This window comes from Onychomys torridus, chromosome 7, assembly GCF_903995425.1.
Source record: "Onychomys torridus chromosome 7, mOncTor1.1, whole genome shotgun sequence".
Lineage (NCBI taxonomy): Eukaryota > Metazoa > Chordata > Mammalia > Rodentia > Cricetidae > Onychomys > Onychomys torridus.
In genome coordinates this window covers 49275975-49298778 of record NC_050449.1, presented here as the reverse complement: position 1 = coordinate 49298778, position 22804 = coordinate 49275975, and the positions used below count along the sequence as shown (strand labels likewise).

The 22804-nt window shown below is 39.4% G+C and overlaps 1 protein-coding gene across 3 annotated transcripts in view; it reads left to right on the top strand.

Annotated features, from left to right (window-relative positions):
• The first annotated feature begins 1179 nt into the window (after positions 1-1179).
• Positions 1180-22804, top strand: part of Scaper (S-phase cyclin A associated protein in the ER) — a 366940-nt gene continuing 345315 nt past the window's right edge. For all 3 annotated transcript variants that reach the window (XM_036192654.1, XM_036192655.1, XM_036192653.1), the window contains exons 1-4: positions 1180-1242; positions 17108-17170; positions 20535-20652; positions 21627-21697. In XM_036192654.1, the coding sequence (XP_036048547.1) occupies positions 17165-17170; positions 20535-20652; positions 21627-21697 (195 nt within the window). In that variant the 5' untranslated portion in view covers positions 1180-1242; positions 17108-17164. The remainder of the gene's footprint in view (positions 1243-17107; positions 17171-20534; positions 20653-21626; positions 21698-22804) is intronic.

Genomic DNA, 22804 nt, shown 5'->3' with positions numbered 1-22804 from the left:
TGTGGGTCTCTGTACTTGTTCCCATCTGCTGCAGGAGGAAGCCTCTCTGATGATGGGTGAATAAGGCACTGATCTAATCATCATTTCTATTTGGTTTTGGGGAGAATTGCTGATCTGGTTGGTTGGGATCTCCTTGTTCCATGGCCTTGGTCTCTGGTAACACCACCACAGAAACAAGAGATATCTTGTAAATTGCTCATGGGAATAAGAGAAGATGATTAACAAGAGAAACAACACCCTGGCCATCATTTATGTTGTACCCTTCTGTTCCCATTTGATGTTTATTATTCATGTTTCCTCCCGTATTAAGAACATTTTTTCCCCAGGATATTTTTCTGGGGAAGATCTCTTTTGTTCATTATTAACTCTAAGCAGTTAGTGTATCTAACATGGCAGGTGCTTCATAACTGTTTGTCAGACAAGTGAACGAATGGGTTTTCCAAGAAACCAAGAGAGAGGACCTAGAAGGAACCACTAATATAGTGTGCACCCGTTTCCACAGCTCTTACACCCCTGAAAGCGAGGTAGACTTGAGTACCCACTGGTTTCCCACCTGCTGTGGGTAAGAAGGGTGAGGGAACTTAGAATTTCAGCGTCATCTGGATGAAAAGTAGCCAGGAATACTCCCTTCATACTACGATGTGCATAATCTCTTTTCCATTTAGTTTAGAACTGTGATTTAAATATGACACATATTCATCTTGTGCTTACTACTGTCTTCGGAATAGCTTAAACATATCTGTTAGGTCTCTGTACTTGGCTCCTTGGATCCAAGTCTGGCACAGGACATCTGAAACAAGCTGAGAATGCAGGCTAAGCTCCACTTGGCTAAGCTCCAGGTGCTTTTGTGAGACACAAAATCACGCACAGATTTCTCAAGAGGACCTGCTAGGTCCTTCATATGTGGACTGTGGTGATAAGACAGGCAGGAGGGAAGGCTGAATCTGAGAAAGGGGCCCGTGTGGCCAAAAGCCGAGGACATCAGTGCAAGCAAAAAGAACAGCTCTGGGGAAGTTCGCGCTGAGCAAACTCTTCACTTTTTCCCTGGAGCGCAAGGCGTGAGCCCGGATGCGCCTGCGCGAATCGCCCGGGACAGCCCAGGAGGCGGGGCTAGGCTTCGGCCGGCGTCACGTGGTGCGCAGGCCATCCGCCCCGCCCGGTTCTCGGCGGCCGCCCCGCCCCACCCCGCCCCTTTCCCGCCGGGACACTGGGAGCCGCCCCGAAGTGCGCAGGGCGGCCCGGGTAAGTGTCCGCGAGGGGCGCGCGTCTCCTCGACCCGGACGGGCCCGAGAGGGGCGCGGGCTACCTGTGTTGCGGGGGTGAGGGGACAAGATGGCGGCGGAACACCCTTCCACCTCCTCAGGCACCTGGGCGTGTGACCGGGGAGGGGAGCCTTGGGGGTGGACTGGGGAGGCCCGGCCGGGGTGGCGAGGGTCAAGCCGGCCCTCAGCCCCACTGGGCTGTGAGGGTCTTGGGACTGTGAGCGCCGTCCCGGCCGGGACCGAGCCCGGGGCAGGATGCTGTCTCTAGCAGGTAGTCCAGGCTTCTGGCATGTCCGTGCGGCGGGGTCCTCAGGAGCTGCCTGCCTGCAATTGGCAGTTGACCACTTGAGCATCTTTTCCGCCAAGCGTTTGCCACACTTCCATGAAACTTGATCCAGGTCTTAGCTTTCTCCGGGGAGCAGGGCGTGGAAGAATTTTTTTTTTTTCTTTCCCGTTTTACAGATGTTTAACGTTGGGGCCTCAGGTGCAAAAGGAAGGCCTCTCACCTGGGAGCCTCCTGCCTCTGTGCCCTCACCCCAGGAATTTGGTAGCACCTCCCCTCTGCTCAGGTATCCTCAAGGAAGCAGGGTAGAGTCAGTAGCTGGCTGCAGAGAGCTTTGAACTTGGTAGAAAGCAGCCAGAAAATTGCTCCCCAAGCAGCACCTGCTGCTGTCGAGAGGCTCCCTCTGAAGAAGGCCCCTCAGCCCTAGGGCTGCTTCCTGCTGCTGCTGCTGGGGGACCGTATTTCTCAGTGTGCCAAGTCATTGTTCACGAAATAGCAGTTCACTACAGTTACCTTTCCGAACACACAATAATTCCTTATGGATGTACTACAATTTACAGATTCTTTTCATGGGCATCGTATGGAGGAGGGATAAAATAGGTCATGTGGACATTTATGAATAGGGAACCTGGGGCTCAAAGAGATTATGACTTACCCAGATCACTTGCTGGTGATGTGTTAGAATCCTGCACTAACCCACCCTGGTCTATGTTGGTGCTTTGCATTGGTTTTTTTTTTTCTTTCTTTCTTTTTTTTTTTTTTTTTGTTAACCATGACTTTCTGCAAAATGCTTGCAGATTGACTTAAACAGACTGAAATTGAGAATATCTTTAATAGAGTCATTTTTAAATGTCACTTGGGAAATGACCTTGGTGGGAGAAAGTGGGGTGTGGTGGCATTGAAGGTCAGAGTCTCAAGTGCACCTTGTCCTTTAGCTTCCCTCATTTGGATACCATCCACCTCATAAAATTGTTACTATTTTATTGAAACGTTTCTGCAAAGAACGGCATAGCAAGTCTTCAGCAAATGCTCGTTCCTGCTCTTTTCCCATTCCCTTAAGCTGCATCTGTGAAATTCTCCGAGTTAGTCTGCTGGGCTTCTGTAACAAAAGGCCTTAAACTGATAAGTGTATAGAGAACAGGGATCTATTTCTCACAGTTCTGGTTGGGGAAGTCCAAGATGAAGGTGCTGGCTGATTCTGTGTTTAGTGATGACCTACTTTCTGATTTTAGATGACACCTCCTATACCCCCATACGACGAGGGACAGGGGTCTCCTTTAACCTCTCTTATAAGGATATCAATCCCATTTATGAAGACCCTTGCTCTTAATTACCTCCCCAAGTGTTTACCTATTACTGTTACCTCAGAAGCTAGGATTTCAATATGAATTTTGAGGAGACACATGTAGCATGAATCTTAAAAGTTTTTATTAATAAAGTCAAACCTGAGGCCAGTTATTGGGGTGAATGCTGGAAGATCAGAGAGACAGAACAAGCCACAGCAACCTCACTTTGCCAGTTCCTCATCTGATCCTATTTCCTCAGATTGGAAACCTCTGTGTCCTTATCCGGAATGAATCTCAGCCAAACTGCTGCTCCAAAACCTAGAAGCTTAACCAACCAAATGCTTAACTAGCTTAGGTTCCTGGATTTCACACCTTATATACCTTTTTGTTTTCTGCCCTCACTCCCTGGGATTAAAGGCTCACTTCTTGGGATTAAAGGTGTGAGTCACCACACCTGGTTGTTTCCAATGTGGCCTTGAACTCACAGAGATTCAGAAGGATTTCTGTCTCTGGAATGCTAGGATTAAAGGCGTGAGTGCCACCATTTTCTAGCCTCTGTATTTAGTGTCTGTCTGTTCTGTGACCCCAGATAAATTTATTAGGGTGCACAATATTTTGGGGAACACAATACCACCACAGACACATGTAGCAGTATACATCTGTAGCCACACTGCTAGGGTGATGGTGGTTGTGGCAGAGACAGGTAGATCCAGGAGCTTGATGACTAGACAGGCTGGCTGAATAGGGAATTGCAGATTCAATGAGAGACTTTGTCTCAAAAAAAAAAAAAAAAAAAAAACCAGTAGGCAGTGAACCTTTGGCTTTCATGTTTGCCCATATGTGCACACATAAATAATAAGGTAGAGAGTGACTGAATAAACATCTGACATTAATCTATGGCACCACACACATTCATGCACACCCACACATATACATACTTGTACACACAGTGTATGCTGTTATATGCTAGGTAATGTAACAGTCTTCACTCATGGTACAATATCAGTACTGTGGAATTATCATTTTTGAAACTGTAGACATAAAAATTACAAATGGCTGTGGCTGGAAAAATGGCTCAGAGGATCAAGAGCACCAGTTGCTCTTTTAGAGAAATTGAACCAGGTTCAATTCCCAACAATCACATGATGGTTCATCACCAGTTCTGGGGGATCGGACATCCTCTTCTGGTCTTCCCACGCACCAGACATGCAAATAGTGCATAGACAAACTTGTAGGCAAACACCTATACACATAAAATAATAAAAAAAATTTAAAAATTAAAAATACTGCAAATGGCTTGTTTAATAAAAATTAAGTCAATGTAATTCTTTTTGCTTTTTTTTTTCTTTCTGGGTGATGTAACTTTTACAAGCATTTTTGGCTAAGTTTGCTTAGTACTGTGCTGGTTAGTTTTTTGTTCATTTGTTTGGTTGGCTGTTTTGATTAATCATTTGGGAAGAGGGAATCTAAATTGAGAAAATTCCTCCATCACATTGGCCTGTAGACAAGTCTATGGGACATTTTCTTAATTGATGATTGATGTGAGAGGGCCTAGCCCACTGCTTTTGGTGCCACCCTTAGGCAGGTGGTCCCTGGTAGTGCAGAAAAGCTAGCTGAGACAGCCAGAAGAGGCAAGCCAGTAAGCAGCTTTCTCTGTGCCCTCTACTTCAGTTCCTGCCTCCAGGCTGAGTCCATCGTGACTTTCCTTCATGACAGACTGTCAACTTTAAGCTGAAATCTGCCCACCCCAAGGTGGCTTTTGGTCAGCTGTCTTATTACACGAAGAGAAAGCAAACTCAGACAAATGTAGATAGTGGAAAAGATCTGCAGTCCAGTGCTGGAGCTACCCTTAGTAAAAGAGAATTCCCTCTCTGACATACTAAGAATTTCATGAATGTTGCTAAGTAGTACCCCCCACACTCCCCCTTTTTGTATCTACTGGTTTAGGTAGAAGCCAGAGGCCAAGCTCAGCTGCCATTCCTCAGGAGCTGGCTGGCCACTTTGATTTTTGAGACAGGGTCTTTTGCTGGGACCTGGACCTTGCTTAACTGGTTGGACAGGGTAGCTGGTCAGCAAGTCTCAGTAATCCCCCCGTTTGTGCTTCCCTGATCCTGGTTTATAACTGTGGGTAGCCATACTTGGACTTTTCAATGGGTACTGAGAGTTGAAATCAGTGGCTCATCTTTGATGCTCATGCTTGTGTGGCAAACACCTCATTGGCTGAGATATCGCTCCAGCCTGTTTCTGGTCTTATGAGACAGGTCTTTGTAGCTCAGACTGACCTTAAATTTAAATAGTGTGGTTTTCTTGTATATTTTGAAAGCTTGCAAAAGTGGAGAATGAACTGCTATATATCAGTCTAAGGAGCAATCTACACGATTGATATTTTCCCATAAAAGACACGCATGCCCCCATTTTATTTGTAAAAATTTCAGTAGATATTGGCCTGCTTTTGAAGAAAGAGGTGGTGTTGCCATTTCAGTTGGCCAAGCCATATTGACAGGAAAAAATACTTCTCAGTTGATTTATTCATAGCATTATTTACTGAAAAACTCTTTAAACAATGAGGAATTATGAAGTTTCTGTATTACTTTTAAAGATACTCATTTTTTGCTCTATTATACTTAGTTTGTACTTATCAAAAACATGAAAAATTATTGATAGCTTTTGAATTTATCTGTAACGGTGTTAAGTACCAAACTCAGGAAACCATTTAGACTTTCTTTTTTTAAAGAAAGAATTATTTTTATTCTTTGAAGTTTTTTAAAAACTACAACTTATATGATCATATTCATCATCTGTTCCTCCCCCTAATACCTCCCAGATCCACCCACCTCCTTATTACCCCCTCAATTTTGTATCCTCTTTAAATTTTTTTTTTTAACTTAAAGAGGACAAGAGATACTTTATTCTAGAACCAAATGTGACTGACAGTGTGTTTCTTTTTAAATAATTTTTATTTACTCATTTTTTAATAGTTCTCTGACTCCAATTTGTGCTGCCTATAACTTCTGAGTTTGGGACCATCTACTGGAGTGGGGTTGAGCTATGCTCTTCAAGAAAACTGACTCTTCCATACCCAGAAGCCACTGAGTGTTCATAGCTCCTCAGTTAGGAGTGGGAGCCCATGACCCTCTTCCCACCCTGTGCTAGCATGTTGACTGGCTTTGTGTTGTTCAGTTTGCATGCGGGCAACCACAGCTGCTGTGAGTGTGTGGGCACAGTGGTCCTGTCATGTTCAGATGACACAGTTTTGCCCCAGACCTTCCTGGCCTCTAATCCCAGGTGATACTAACCCATGGGTTTGCCTTACCAGACATAGCACACTAATAAAATCATGTACTACATGGTCTGTTGTGTCTTGCTGCTTCTGTTGGGCACATTTTAAAGAATCGTTTATACTGCATCAGGTACTAGCACCTCGCTCCTTTTGATGAGTAACTAGCCTTCCATTGTGTAGACACCCCATTTCATTTACCTGTTGGACAATTCTTGGTCATTGGTTTGTTTTTATTTGTAGTTGTTAGGGCAGTGCTGCTGTGGGCATTCCTGTATTAAGTTTTGTGTGGTCTCGTGTTTTCATTTCCCGTGAGTGGCTGTAGGAGTGGACTTGCTCCGTTGTATGGTGACTCACTGAGGAACGGCCAGGTGCTGTACTGGGTCAGCTGTACCAGTTTACATTCCCACCGCAGTGTGTGAGGGAGGTTCCATTTTCTCCATTTCCTCTGACGCTCTAGTCCTGCCTTTTTGACTGTAGATAGCTGAGTGATGTGAAGTGGTAACTCATTGTGGTTTTGATTTGTTTACCCAATGGCTAGTGATTTGAACATCTTTTCTTGTACTTGTTAGTCATTTAAATGTCTCCTTTGCAGAAATGAGGACATGACCCTTTAACCTACATAGTGCTACTATTTTAATTTGAAATGTGTTCCACTCTTGTGCTGTCTTTGAATTCTTTTTTAAAAATTATGTCATTGAAGGGATTGCTTCCCAGAAATTCTTGCAATCTTGAGATGCCGTATTGTGAAGGACATACCACCTACACATTGCAGCAATTTTCTTTTGTTCAAAGAACTATCTTGGATTTTCCCGGAAGAAAGAAACTTTGAATTTTTTTTTTTTTTTTTTTTTTTTTTTGAGACAAAAGCCCAGGCTACCCTCTTATTCAGAATTCTGCCTCAGTGTCGTGACTTATTTCAGTGTGGAAGCAGAGGTAATAATCTACTAAGTGCCAAATGAACAGCAGTGTTTGAGGCATGATGGTGAGATTTGGAGTAAATCAGGATCTGGTAGGATTTAAGAGATTATGATTCTGTTCTGAGCCTTCCTTCTTTCTTTCTTTCTTTCTTTCTTTCTTTCTTTCTCTCTCTCTCTCTCTCTCTCTCTCTCTCTCTCTCTCTCTCTCTCTCTCTTTCTTTCTCTCTTTTTTTTTTTTTCCCAGACAGGGTTTCTCTGTGTAGCTTTGAGCCTTTCCTGGATCTCGCTCGGTAGACCAGGCTGGCCTTGAACTCACAGAGATCCACCTGTCTCTGCCTCCCAAGTGCTGGGATTAAAGGTGTGCTGCACCACCACCACCACCACCACCACCACCACCACCACCACCACCACCACCACCACAGCCACCACCATAGCCACCGCCGCCGCCGCCCGGCGTGAGCCATTATTCTTATTCTGTAATTTGAAAGTATATTTAAATTTAATAATTTCAGCCTTTGGTGTTATAATTGTGGCATAGTTATAATTCAGAAAATCCGGAAACTTCATGAACAGTCACTCATAATCTCTGTATTGTGCAGTTATCAGGTTTTGAATATCGGTTCTGGGCTGTCAGGTTTTTCACATAAAATTTCTTTATATTTGAAAATAAACCTACAGGGTAGATATTTCTGCTCTCTTTGTCTAACTGTGAACTCTTAAAAAAGCAATTAGATAACTTTCCTAAAGGTTGTGTAATGTGTACATGGCAGCCTTGGAGTGTGTATGAGTCTGACTGTAGAGATCACATTCTTCTCAGTGTGCCCTTTGGATGTCCTCTCTGTTTTCCAGTGGGTACCATATTCTTCATATTAGTTCATACGGTCATAGGATTTGGTGTCTGCTTGCAAAGTGTGTGTCCTCTCAAGCTGTCTTTATGGGAGGCTTGTAGAGTTCACAGCTTTACAGACTGGTTGGAATGACTGAAAGGAGGTATTTCTGCATAACCAGTGAGCCATGCAGTGCTGCCCTCTTTCTTTCCTGCCGGTTTTGAGTGCCTACTCTAGGGACTTCAGTGGGGAGAGCTCTTCAGTTGTTGACACTGACCCTCAGGGTCCTGAAATGGGAGAGAAGCGGGAGAAAGGAAAATATTTATCATGTACTGGGTTTCCTGTAATATTTCAGAAATTATTTGGGCATCTGTGTGTCATCTGGTGGAAATTTCCACTCTAGCGCACTACCACTTAACTTTGTAAGGTAGATGTTATATTATGACAGAAAATAAGTCCTGTGGGAGTAATAACATATCCAAAGTTACATAATTATGATTCTAGTGGACAGCTAAATTGGAAGTCGGTCCCACAGTATATTCTTCTCCACTGTATGGGTTTATTTCAGAATATAAACTGTGAACCACTAATCCATATGTAAAGCATTTCTTTTTTTTTTTTTTTTCTGTGATTTCATTTTATGTGTATGGGTGTTTTGCTTGTATGTGTGCTGTGCACCACATTCCTGCATTGCCTGCAGAAGCCAGAAGAGGGCACTAGTTCCCCTGAAACTGGAGTTACAAATGGTCCTAAGCCTCCAAATGGGTGCTGAGAATTGAACCTGGGTCCTCTGGAAGAGGAAATAGTGCCCTTAGCTGCTGAGCCATCTCTCTAGCCCATTTGTAGAATATTTATATCCTTCCAGGAAGTTCCTTCCTGCTCCTTCTCAATCCCTCCAACCAACTCAATAGCCTCCTCCTCCTCTTTTTCTTAGCTACTTTTGCCTCATATATAGCTTCATATAAACAGAATCATTGGATAATCTCTTGTCATTTCTTTCTGTGGGTGTAATATCTGGTATTCCTGTATTTGTGTATAAGTAGTTCATTCCATTCTGTTGGTGAGTAGCATTCTGTTACATGGATATACTACAATTTGATTATTCTGTTGATGGGTATTTGAATTGTTGTCAGTTTGGAGCTATTATGTATAAAATGGTTTTGAATATTTTCTATAGATTTTTGTGTAAAAAATATTGTTATTTTTTGGGGAGGAATATAAATATTCAACCTTCATTTTACAGATGAGAACACTGCTACAAAGGTTAAATGACTTCTTTTAAAATGTTTCTCTTTAATATCATATATGCATATGATATGTTATGATTAAATTCACTCTTCTTTCTTTCTACTCAAATTCTTCCCCTGTTCTTTTCCCTCCCAACTACATGTGCTCTCTTTTTAAAGATACCCAGGGAGTCCATTTAGTGCTGCCTGTTTGTACAGATGGGTGGCTCCATCTACTGGAGCATGCGTAGTCTTTCAAGGTCTACATCTCTGAAGAAAACTGACTTTTCCTTCCTTAGCAGCCACCGTTTGTCAGATAGCTCCTCAGACAGGGTTGGGACTTCATGATCCTCTCCTATTTTGATGCTGGGACTTTGGGTGGCATGATTTTGTGCATTGATATGTGCTCCAAACTGCTGTGAGTTCATGTTCCCAACTACATTGCATGACTTCTTAATGTGGTACAGCTAGAGCCAGTGAGGCAAAGTATGAGTGTATGTGTGTATTTTTTATGTGTGTGTGTGTGTGTGTGTGTGTGTGTGTGTGTAATTAGTCTATGAGTTCAGATTAAGGTCTCTATCAGCTGGGATTTAAAAACGTAGGTTCATGAATAGGGTTAATGACTTTACAGGTAGAATGCTTGCTTAGTATGTGTAAGGCCATAGGTTTGATCCCCAGCACTGCAGAACAAACAAACAAACAAACAAAATACATTATCTTCATGAAGATGACTTTTGAGCTGTGTTCAAAACACTGGTGACTTTGAAGAAGTTTTCTTTTCATTTACATTTGTGTGTGTGTGTGTGTGTGTGTGTGTGTGTGTGTGTGTGTGTGCTCAGTCATCCTCACACTTGCATGTATGGGCAGAGATCGGAGGATAAAGTTGTCAGAGTTGATTCTCTCCTTCTACCATATGGGTTCTAGGAATCCAGCTCTGGTCTTCAGACTTGGCAGCAAGTGCCAAAGGAGTGATGCCAACCACAGTGGGTTGGGTTTTCCCACGTCACTTAATTCAGATAATCCTGCGCTGATTTGTATGCAGTCCAACCCAGTGTATACAATCCCAAGTTGAGACTGTTTTCCTAGTGATTCTAGGTTGGTTCAAGTTGACAATTAAAGCTAACCATCACAGAATATTTAAGATCTAAACTCTAGGTGCTTTCAGGTATTAGCATTAACCATAGTGTCAGTATTGTACAATAGGCTTCTAGCATTTTTTCAGAATCCTCAAGAAACTGTGTGCCATTTAATTTGTATTTTCCTAGGTGTTTTCTGTCTGTCTATCTGTCTGTCTCTCTCTCCAGTCTTCTAGTTCCTGGCTATTACCATTCTGCACTCTGCTTCTGTGAGATCAATTACTTTATATTTCACAAATAAGTAAAATCATACAGTATTTATTTTTCTATGCTTGGCTTTTTTTCTTGGCATCATATGCTCCAGATTAATCTGTGTTGTTAAAAACTACAAGATTTTTTTTTTTAAAGGTTGACTGCGATACCACACCCCCACACAAACAGCACATTTTCTTTATGTAATCATCCATTGATAGACACTTGGGTTGATTATCTTGGATATTGTGAGTAATGCTGAAAAGAACATGTAATATATTTAATATTATTTAATTTCTTTTAGATATTTACTAGAAGTGATTGTTGGATCATATAATAATTTTAAAAATATTTTAAGGAACCTCCATACTGTTTTCCATAAAGGCCGTACTAATTTACATTCCCTACAATGGTGTAAACGGCTTCTTTGTCTCCTAGCACTTAATCCTGGAGTATGATTTTCTTGATGTGTTGTTTGGAGTCAGTAGTCGTAAGAGTTCTTGCATTGGTATTCATCAGGTATGTTGGTTTGTGGTCTCCTTTCTTCATCTTTCCTTCCTCTTCGTATGTTTGCTTTTGGCATCAGGATAATGTTGGTATCATGGACTGAGGTTGGAATGATTCTCTTCCAGATTTTTAGAATAGTTTGATAATTCATAGTAGTTTTCCTTAACAGTTTGGTACAATTCAGCAGTAAAACCATCTGGTCCTGGGCTTTTCTTTATTAGGAGGCTTTTTAATTCAATCTCATCACTCATTATTGATCTGTTCTGGTTTTCTGTGTTCTTATGATTCTGTTCAGGTAGGTTTTAAGTGTCTATAGATCTACTCACTCTTCTAGGCTTCCTAGGATGTTCATAGTAGTACCCAGTGATCTTTTGTACTTACCGTGGGATCTTTTGTAATGTCATTTCTGTTTTGTGTTCTCTCTCTCTTTTTTTTCTTGATTAGTCTGGATCTAAAAGGTTTGTCAATCTTACCTACAAAAACCCAAGTCTTGCTGGCACACCCTTGTACCCTAGCCCTTGGATAGTGGTGATAGGTGGGTCAGAAGTTCAAGGTCATCTGTGGCTACATAGATTTTCTAACTTGAAACTTTTAAATAAAAAAATTATTTATATTTGTTTTATGTTTGTAAGTGTTTGCCTGCAGGTATGCATCATGTGTGTGACTGCAGAGGCCAGAATTGAGTGTCAGATACTCTAGAACTGGACTTACAGGGGACTGTGAGTGTCATGTGAGTTCTGGGAGCAAATCCGGGTCCTCTGCAAGAGCAATATACTGCTCTTACCTGTAAGCCATGGCTCCAGACCCCTGAAATGTTAATTTACTTAGATCAAGCAGGTTGTTTTTTTCCCCATTGGTATCTTGAGAATTTATGTATAGATCTGCCCTGGTTGTTTTTTTGTCAACTTGACACAAATCTATACAGATTTGGCTAGAGCAAGTTTTCAACCTGTGGGTTATGACCACTTTGGCAAACCTCTGTCTCCAAAAATACTTACATTACAGTTCATAACAGCAGCAAAATTATAGTTATGAAGTACCAATGAAATAGATTTTATGGTTGGGAGTCAATAAAACATGAGGAACTATATTAAAGGGTCTTAGAGGAACATTGGGCTAGAGGAACCACTGGCCTGTAGGAACCTCAACTGAGAAAATGCCTGTATCAGAGTGCCCATAGGCAAGTCTGTGGGGCATTTTCATGATTAATGGTTGATGAGAAAGGGCCCAGCCCACTGGGAGGTGATGCCACTAGGTGGTATAAGAAAGCAGGCTGAGCAAGCAAGCCATGGGAAGGAAGCCAGTAGGCAGCAATCCTTTATGGCTTCTGTTTCAGTTCCTGTTTCCAGGTTCCTGCCAAGTTTCTTAGTCTAATCAGACATTTTTCTCTTTCTTTTGAAACACTAGCTTGTAGATTCATTGATCTTATCTGTTTTTTAGACTTTTTTCATTGTTCTATTTTGATTTTTAGTTTCCTTTTTGATGTCGTTGAGTTTTGATCTTTTTCTAGACCCTTAGGTTGAGTAGTTAGATTATTTCTTTTTTCTTAAATAGGCATTCATTGTTTTAAAGTTTCCTTTTAGAACTACTTTTACCATGTTTATGTGTGTTTACTGCTTTAGAGACAGTGGGACCTGAGAGGATGGAGCTGATAAGTGAGGCAGACTAAAGTCTCATGCAATAGCTGACTTTATTCAGAGAATCAGACGATTTATACTCTGTGGGTTAAAAGAAGTCACATGATTAAAGTGTACAATCACAGGGGCAAGCCACACGTGGTGGGCGAGACACATATGTCAAAACATGTTTTTCCACAAGGCATATAAATAGATAACAATAGCCAGCCAGAATGAATGTTCTGAAGTAAATTCACCTGGGGGGTGGGGCATGGAAAACATTTTAAACAAACGAGATCACAAGACTCTTGTCTTATTGGAGTTTTCTCACAAGTGCTTAGAATTCTCCTCACATAAATCCATTCTTGGACTTTGTCCTGACACATGCTTTACTGTTTGTATTTCCATTTTAGTTTTCCCAAGGTGTTTTATTATCTCTCCTTTGATTTCTTCTTTAACCTATAGGTTTTTGGGGAATGTGTTGCTTAGTTTCCACATACTTGTGAATTTTTAAATTTTTTTCTCACCAATGATTTCTATAACAATGTCATACCATCTGTGGTCTGAAAATTAATACCACTTAAAATCTTGAATTTATTAACATTTGTTTTGTGGCTTATCATATAATCTACCCTAGAAAATGTTCCATTTGTGATTAAAAAATAGTGTGTATTTTGCTGTTGAGTGTAATATTCTAAATATGTTGGTTTAGTTCATTTGATCTGTAGTATTGTTTATGTTAACTTTTTTCTTAATGATTATATGTCCAGGTATATCCTTTCTTAAAAGTTGGGTATTGAAATCCCTAGTATTAGATCACTGTAATTTTGTCTTCAATTCTGTTAACATTTGCCTATCTTTTTAGTTACTCCAAGCTTGGGATATATTTACAATTGTTATATTTTCTTGAGAATTGACTTTTTATTGTCATATGATGACTTTTTTGTGGCAATTTTTGACTTAAATCTCTTGTGTCTGGTAAAATAACCTCTGCTTTCTTTGGGATCTCATTTACATGGAATATCTGTTTGAACCCTCTCGCTTTCAGTGTATTTTCCTCCTGAAGGCTGAAGTTGCTTATGGCAATATGTTGTTTGATCATTTCTAAGAAATCTTTTGATTGGGGAATGTAATCATTTTATATTTAAATGATAGATCGAAAGCCCTTACTACAATGATTATGTTCTGATTTGTAGTTTTTTTCACTTTCAGTTTCTCTCTTGATATTTTCCTTTGTGATTTTGTTTAAAAAATGATGACAGTTTTTGATTTTTTGGTTTTATTTATTGTGTATCTATTCTAAGTTTTTCTTTGTGGTTATCATAGTCATACACAAAGCATCCTATAAGTTATAGTCTGTTTTAAGATGCTTAACTTCAACTGGTTTACGCCTATAGTCTCAGCACTCAGGAAGCAGAGGCAGGAGGATTACAAATTAGAGGCTAGCCTTGGTAAAATAGCAAGACCTCTTTTTTTTGTTTGTTTGTTTTTTGTTTTTTGTTTTGTTCTTTTTTTTGAGACAGGGTTTCTCTGTGTAGTTTTTGGTGCCTGTCCTGGATCTCACTCTGTAGCCCAGGCTGGCCTTGAACTCACAGAGATCCACCTGGCTCTGCCTCCTGAGTTCTGGGATTAAAGGTGTGTGCCACCACTGCCGGCGCAAGACCTCTTAAAAAAACAAAAATATACCTTTAACCTCAGATGTTCAGATGCAGAGGCAAGTGGATTGCTGTGATTTCTCGGCCAGCTTGGTCTATGTAGCAAGTTCTAAGAAAGCCAAGGATACCTAGACTCTGTCTCAACTCCCTCCCCACAAAAAAGAAAAACAAACAACAATAACAACAACAACAACAACTAAAGGAAACAAAAACACGTATCAGGCCAAAAAAAAAAAAAAAAAGCCCTAAACATAAAATTGCATTAACATTTTATGTTAATGATGTCATAGATTACATCTTTCATATATTGTGTATCTTAATAAATTGCTGGAATTAGTAGTTTTTGGTTTTTATTTAGTTTCTTGAGACAGTGTTTCCTCTGTTGTCAAGACTGGTACTCCTGACCTCACGGGATCCTCCTTTCTCAGTCTCCTGAGAATCTGAGATTACATGTGCCATTCACTCAGCTTCATTTAGTTTTAGTGTTTGTGTTTTAACTTTCTTGTTAGAGTTAAAGTTATTTTCTACTATCCCTGTGGTGGTTTTATTTTTAATTTCTTATAGGCTACTGTGGTGGTGATGAACTTCCACCACCTTGCTTGTTTGGGAGGGTTGCAGTTTTAAATAGGGCTCACTGAGAAAGTCACATTTGGCAAAGACAGAGGCCCAAGTCTAAACCCGTGAGGCTCAAGTCTTAAGAAACATAACGAGGCCAATGTAGCTGGAATGGAATGAATACTGGGGAGGAGTGGTGGAGGATGGGAGGAAATTTGGGGTGAGATAGCTGACTGTGAAGACTGTATTTTACTTGAGTGAGGTAGGGTGAAGCTGGAGGTTCGTGAGCATGGGCAATGTACGTAAAGCATACAGCACTTTACTTTTACTCATGCCTAAATCATGTACCATGTCGTTCACCTACTTAGAACTCGTCTATAATGTGTTCACAGAGCTGGGTGTCTACAGCACAGTGGATTTGGGGACATTGTTACCACCCTGAGAGGTAGTCTGTTCTCTTTTGTGGTTACTTCCATTTTCTCCCCATTCCTCTACCTTTTGACCCCATGGGTTTAATTATTCTGGACAATTCATATAAATGAAATCATATAATATGTGGTCTTTTAGAACCTTTTTTTACAATGTATAAAATTTTCTGAGTTCATCTGTGTTGAAATAGGAGAACTTAATTTCCTTTTATGGCCAAATAATAATTGTATTGTTTGGTTATATCACATTGTGTTTAATCTCTAGCTGATGGGTATGTATGCTATTTTGATTATTAGTTAATAATGCTATTAAGAGCATTTGTGTTTAAGTGTGTGTGTGTGCGCGCACGCATCTGTTTGCACTTGAAGTGCTGCTTTAAAACTATATTTCTTATAGTGCAGGTAACTGAGTCCAGAGTCTCAAGTATACTAGGCAAGTACTCTATCATCAGGCCACACCCCAGTCTGGAAGTTTATTAATGATGAGGTTCTTAGAATGTTTGGCTTTATCTGCTACTTTTTTTTTTTTTTTTTCGGTTTTTTGAGACAGGGTTCCCCTGTGTAGCTTTGCGCCTTTTCTGGAACTCACTTGGTAGCTCAGGCTGGCCTCAAACTCACAGAGATCCGCCTGCCTCTGCCTCCCGAGTGCTGCGATTAAAGGCATGTGCCACCACTGCCCAGCTTATCTGCTACTTTCTTTTAGTCAGTGTTTCTTGTTACAGTGTTAGGCACATACAGACACACAGACACACAGACACACAGACACACAGACACACACAGACACACACACACATACACACACACACACACACACACACACACGTAGTCTAGTTACTCTACTTTGTGTTTCTTTTGAGTGAAAAACTACCTTAAGTAGGTTTCCTGAAAGGTAAGGTCTATTCTGTGTAGACACTTAAATTAAAGGTGATTAAAATAAAATAGTCTGATAAAATTTCAGTTTATTGAAGTCCTTTTCTTAAAGATTTGTTTTTTATTTTATGTTAATGAATTTGCCTGCATGTATGTATATATATACCATATGTGTCTCATGTCCTTAGAAGCCAGAAGAGGGAGTCAGAATCCCTGTATCTGAAATTATGAATGGTTGTAAGCCACCATGTGGGTGCTGGGATCTGAACTTGGGTCCTCCGCAAGAGCAACAATTTTCTATAACCATTGAACCATCTCTTCCGCCTCCATTTTATGGAAATTCTTAAGGAGAGGTTACACATTATTTTTTGTGTTAAGTTGGGACTTATTAGTGAGCCATGTTAATAACATTATTTAAAATGAAATGGAACAGAGAAGGCAAGAATGAATTTCTCACCATAGGGATAAATATCCATGGAAACTTTCTTTTAGTTAAACATTATGAATCAGGTCAAGATGGGAAATTTGGAGCTAGTTAAGAACACTTGTTGCTCTTGCACAGGACCCAGGTCTGATTCTTAGTACCCACAAGGTGGCTAATAATCCTCTGTAATTCCAGTTCCAGGGGAGTCTGATACCTTTTTCTGCTTTTACAGGCATATACACTTTGTACATATGAATTACATTACATGCAGGCAAACACACATCCACATTACATAAAAATAAACCTTCAACCAAGCATATAAAATGCATGTGTGTGTTTTGTGTAAGGAGTTATATTAAAAAGAAACTTCATGCCTCTGGATTGGGATATACTATGGTAGTCCTGTAATTAGCGTTGACTCCTTCCCATTTTGTTTTTATATTTTGGAGTATTGAGGTACTATTCAGTGTGGAGTATTTAAAGCCTGCTGTATCCTATGCATCCTAACAGAAAATAAAATATGTTTTTATTCATTTGTTGTATTTAATGTAATGAGGAACATAGAGGGTGAGAGTTTATCTTTTAATGATTACATATGATTTTGTGATAATACTATAACTAAGGATATATATTTTAATTGCAGGAATTATAACCCATGGGATTATATGGTAAATGATCTTGCGAAGGAAGAGACTTAAAAATGATGGTAAGTACAGCTATTTTTATCACATTTGTGCATGGGAGAACAGGTTTCAAGAGTTGATTCTCTCTTTCACCAACTTGAGTTGTTGGGCTTGGCAGCAAGTGTCCCTGACCACTGTGATGAAGCTGTTTTAAAGACTGACCTTAGGTTTTCCGAGTCTGTTGTTTACTTCTCTTTTCCTACTTCCTGCTGTCTATTCTTCTCTGTAAACTTCAGTCTTAGTCACTGTTTCAGGCACGGCTGCTGCCTCAGTCTGTCACTTGAGGAATGTGGGATAGGGAAACAGATGAGGACCAGCCTCTCTTGTTACAAGTAAATCCAAGCTAAGTTCCTGGGCTGCCTTATCCTGGATGGGCCCTGAGGTAGGGGACCTAAGAATGGAAGCAAGCAAATGTGCTGTCCTTCCTGACACTTTGACCACTTTGACAACTCAATGTCTCCAGGCACTTCTACATGCCTGAAACTACTCGAATGGAGGGCTTCGGAAGAAGGAATGTAGTCTTGCCCAAGGCACTCCTTGGAAGATTTGAGTATTAGGAGCAAGTCTCAGAAGTATGTAGACTGTGGTGAACATTCTGAGTAATTGATTTCTTAGAATGTATTGGGCAAGATTTGAATATAACTTAATGCTGATGGTTATTGCTTGTATTTGAAACATTAAGTATTTGAACAAGCCTGTGTAAAATCTCTATGTAGCACTAGGTGGCACACTATGACTTTGAGTCAAAAATTTGTTGAGATCTGTAAGAAAAGAACCGGAGTAAGAATGCTGTTGAAATAGACATCTATAAAGTGATTATGTATCTCATACTTATTGATTGTATTACAAATTTAATATTTAATTATACTAAAGTGATTAAAAGCATTATGATACTGACATGTTTATAAGAATTAAGTTGTTAAAAAATGATCAGATTTTGAGTTTTTACTGAAAGGAGCACATTCAGCATGTTACAGAAAGCATCCATAATATAAAATGAAACTGTTCTGGGCACATACAAAATGAATAGTTTGTTTACATGTTAAATGTCAGAATAAAGAATAAATACAGTCCTCAAGTTGGAGGCTTTTTCCCTCTGTCTTTCTGCATTGAGTACAAAAGAACTAAGTTGGTAATGGTGATGTTCATAGGAGAAAGGAGCATTCAGTCCAAAGGTTCAGGTTTAGCATTACTGCAGTCTTGGGACTGGGAGGTCATCTGTTTTGGTTCTGTTACTCTATGAGGACTTGAGTTAGATAGGACATAGGAGCAGTGAGTTTTATGTCATGATATCTATACCTGTAAGATTTTTTACAGGGGAACAAGGAAATTATCTCAGAGCTAACAGCATGACATCAATTTAAACTTGTTTGTTTGGCCTGGAATCTTTAGTGATGCTTTTGTTTAAAACTATGTTTGGGTAATCTAAGTGATAGCGGTAAGTTCTGACAAATGGAGGAGGTTTTTTCCATCATTGGGAAGCATGAGAGTAAACAGAGAAGAGTAAAAGCTTTAGTGAATTAGGTAGGTGCTTCTGGGAATGAGGAGTGAAGGGATGTAAATATAGACATTAAGTAGAAGGCTAAAAGTTCTAGAGAGAAGATATGAATTAGTTTCTGATCAGAGTATTTTAATAGGTGAGATCATTTTTTTTCTAGTAGTTTAGATTTTTTAGTAGTTGTTAGTTCATTCATTTGTATACTGAAACTTTATTTTTTGTTATTCATAGATTTAGCAGGCATGTTTGTTCTCTTTCCCCGGTATAACAATTTTTTTGTCTATCAGATTCTTCCCATGAGCATAAAGTATGACCTGTCTTTTAAAAATCTTGTTTTTCTTTTCTTGTTTTTAGGTAACACTCCAAAGTTTTTATTTTTACTTTTTATTTTAGGTTTATGTCTTCTCTCTCTCTCTCTCTCTCTCTCTCTCTCTCTCTCTTGTTTTAAAGATTTATTTATTTATTATGTATACAGTGTTGTGTTTGCATGTATCCCTGCAGGCCAGAAGAGGGCGCCAGATCTCATTACAGATGATTGTGAGCCACCACATGGGTGCTGGGAATTGAACTCAGGACCTATGGAAGAACAGCCAGTGTTCTTAACCTCTGAGCCATCTCTCTAGCCCCAATGTCTTTTCTCTATTTTTAGTCTTATGCCTAGTCTCTTGTTTGCCATTCTACGCACTAGTCTTGTTGATATATAAGATGTGGGGCTGGCATAGGTGCAGATTGGTGGTTCTGCTGCTTAATGTAGCTGTTCAAACTTTAGACTGTATTTGTTTTAGAAGTAATTTAAAATTTTTATTTTAGGTTTTTTAAACCTTAAGACAGACTTGGTGTCTGATGAGCCACATTCCAAACCTCAGATTGGTTTGTGTGTTCATGATATGGAGGCCGGAGTTGACAGTTGATGTTTCCCTCTCTCTCGACACATGGTTATGGTGCATGTCTGGGAATGTGCATGTTTGTGCATGTGTTGGGGTACGTGTGTGTGTGTGTGTGTGTGTGTGTGTGTGTGTGTGTGTGTGTAAACCAGAAGTCAGCACTGGGTGTCTTGCTCTTGCTTTCCACCTTATATTTGGATAGCATTTCTCACTGAACCTGGAGCTCACCTATTGGCCAGGAGCCCCTGGGAACTTCCTGTTTCTGCTTCCAGTGCTGGGTTTTAGCTTTTCTACCTGGGTTCTGGTGATTAGAACTGAGATCCTCATGTTTATAGATTTAGCTGCCATGTTTATTCCCTTTATCTCACATAACCAAAAATTTCTCTCTATAGGTTCTTCCCACAAGCTTAAAAATATGATACGATTTGTCTTGAAAACTGTTGCTGCTTTTTCTTGGTGTCAGTAAGCACTTTATATATTAAGCCACCACCCAAGCCTTTCCCCTTTTATTTTTAAGCCATTATATATTCATTTGTGTGTGTGCATACACATGTATGTGCAAGTGCCACAGTGCTCATGTGTGGAGGTTAGAGGACAACTTATGGGAGTGGGTTCTATTCTTTTACTATGTGGGTCTTCACACTTGTTGGCCAGAGCCTTTACGACTGAGCCATCTATCTTATCTTTTGAGACAGAGTCTCTCACTGAACCTGGAACTTCCTATTTTGACTAAACTGGCTGTCCTGTCTCTGCCCTTCTTGTACTGCGATTATAGTTGTGTTCCACATCACTCAGTTTTTACATGGATCTTGGAGGTCTGAACTCTTTTTCTCATGATTATACAACAAGTACTTTATCCACAGAGACATCTCCCAAGCCACTCAAATTAGTTTTTAATTATTTGCTCTCTGAATAAGTATGAAGAATAATGACTTTGCTAAATATATACAAAATGGCGATTGATACCTAATAGTCTCATAAATATTACTGTTTCATTATATCTAGGCTTCCTTCCAGCGCTCCAATAGTCATGACAAAGTGAGGAGAATTGTTGCTGAGGAGGGTCGTACAGCAAGAAACCTGATAGCTTGGAGTGTTCCACTAGAAAGCAAAGATGATGATGGTATGTATTTTAGAAGTTAGCTTTCCCTTTTGTAAATTGGGAGGACAGCTGAGTGTGCTGGAAGACTGGAGGCAGGAGGATTACTTGAGCTTAGGAGCTCAAGCCTAGCCTTGACAATATAATGAGGTCCTGTCTAAAGAAAATGAAACAAAGCAAAAATGTATAAGGTTATATTTAGTTCTGGAGAGTGAGTAGATTTAAAATCAGTGTACACAATTAGAACTTTTCACCAAATTGGCATAGTAAATGAAATTAATTTTGTAAAAAATAGTTTTAAAAGTATTATTTATTCATTTGCTATTTTAAAAAATAATGAAATTTTAAAGCTATTATTCTGGTAGTTGAAATGCTGATTTACTAACTTCATAATTTAATCTATATTTGTCAATTAGCCTTCTAATATAAAGAACAGCTGTTCTCCATTTTATTCTAAAACATATGTGTAATTATACATTTAAATTTGTATAGATTCTTGACTTAGTATTAAATGGCATAATATATGACTCTCTTTTGATGTTCAGATTGTCGTAGATTTGACTAATGGGAGATTCTTGGTGGCATTCTTTGCTCTTTCTTTGAGAACAATCTTACATGATAGAATGTTTCAAGCTAACTAAGAATGCACTTAGGCTGTGGGTAATCTCTTATTAGTAGAATGCTTATGTTTAAAGTCTTGGTTAAAAAAAAAATTCCAGGGCTGAAGATTCCGCTCCAAGAAAGGCATTGAAAAAAGCAGTCTCTAAGACGTAAGAATATAGATTTAAAAATCAAACAAAACAAAAAACCTTATCAGTAGTTCACATTCATTTATGATGAATAAAATTGTACTGTTCTATGGTTTCTGGATGGAAATTAGGTAATAGAGATGCCTGAATGCATTGTGTTGTTTTGTTGTATATTATGTATCACCTGTAGTTTAGTTGCATGTTATCTCATTTCATTTATGTGTCTATTTCCTTTCTCATGCTTTGAAGGAAAACCTAAATGTCAAACTGGTGGAAAATCTAAGAGGACAATTCAAGGCACTCATAAAACCACTAAACAGGTAGAGCATATGCACCTTTCTACTAATTTGTTTTCATTCTTTTCCTCAGCATATTATTGGTTATATATATCGAAGGACTTGAATATTGTATATCTTACTTACATAAAAATTTAGTGTAACATTTTTAAGTTTGAAAGTGTGGATTTTGAATTCACTATTTATCTAGTCCCAAGTACTTTATAAATAGATAGTTTTTTGTTGTTTTCATAGTAACCCTTGGCTGTAGGCCTTATTTTCTTCACTTAACAAAGTGAAGTTATGAGCTGGGGAGATGACCCATTGGCTGTGCAAGCATGAGGACCTATATTCAAATCCTCATCATCCACATTAAAAAAAAAAAGCCAGATATGGCAAGATGTACCTGTAACTCTACTTTTGAGGGGTGAATACAGATGGATCCTACGAGCTGACAGAGTGGCTAGCTAGCCTGCCTAGCCCAAACAGCAATCATTCAGTTTACTGAGATACCTTGCCTTAAAAGGGATAAGGTGGATAGTAGCAGATGAAGACACCTGTGCTCCTTCTATGACCTAACCCTGTGTATACCTAGGAGTGAACACCTGCACACATGTGTGTACCCTCCAACAGTATCACAAGAAAGTGAAGTTACTGTACAAAGAGAAACAGATTCTCAGAGAGCAGTATATTAACTCAGTGAATGACAGCCAGCCAGCCTTTCAGCCCACACTGTCAGTTTTCAGTTTATAACCTTAACTTTTCTTCCACCCTGTCCATATTGGGAATTTTTGATATATTCTTTCTGAAAGTAATGATACTTTTAGTTTGTAGGAGTCACAATTTAGTGACTTTAAAAGTTTCCAAATAGAGTCACTAAAGCTGTAGAGAATCCAGACCTACCCCTTATTTTGAAAATGTTCAGAATAATTATAGTTAGCTTTTTCATAGTTTTTTCATTTTATACTTGTTATTTTAACTCGATATTATTAGATATATTATGTTTATATTAACCGAAAACTTGATGTGAAGAAAACGGAGTTTAAATCAGGCTATCATTGTGAGTTCACAAAGAGTGCACCTTACAGAAGAAGCATCAGTGACAAACTTTCTTTTTAGATATGAATAAAAGATATTTAAAACATAAGATAA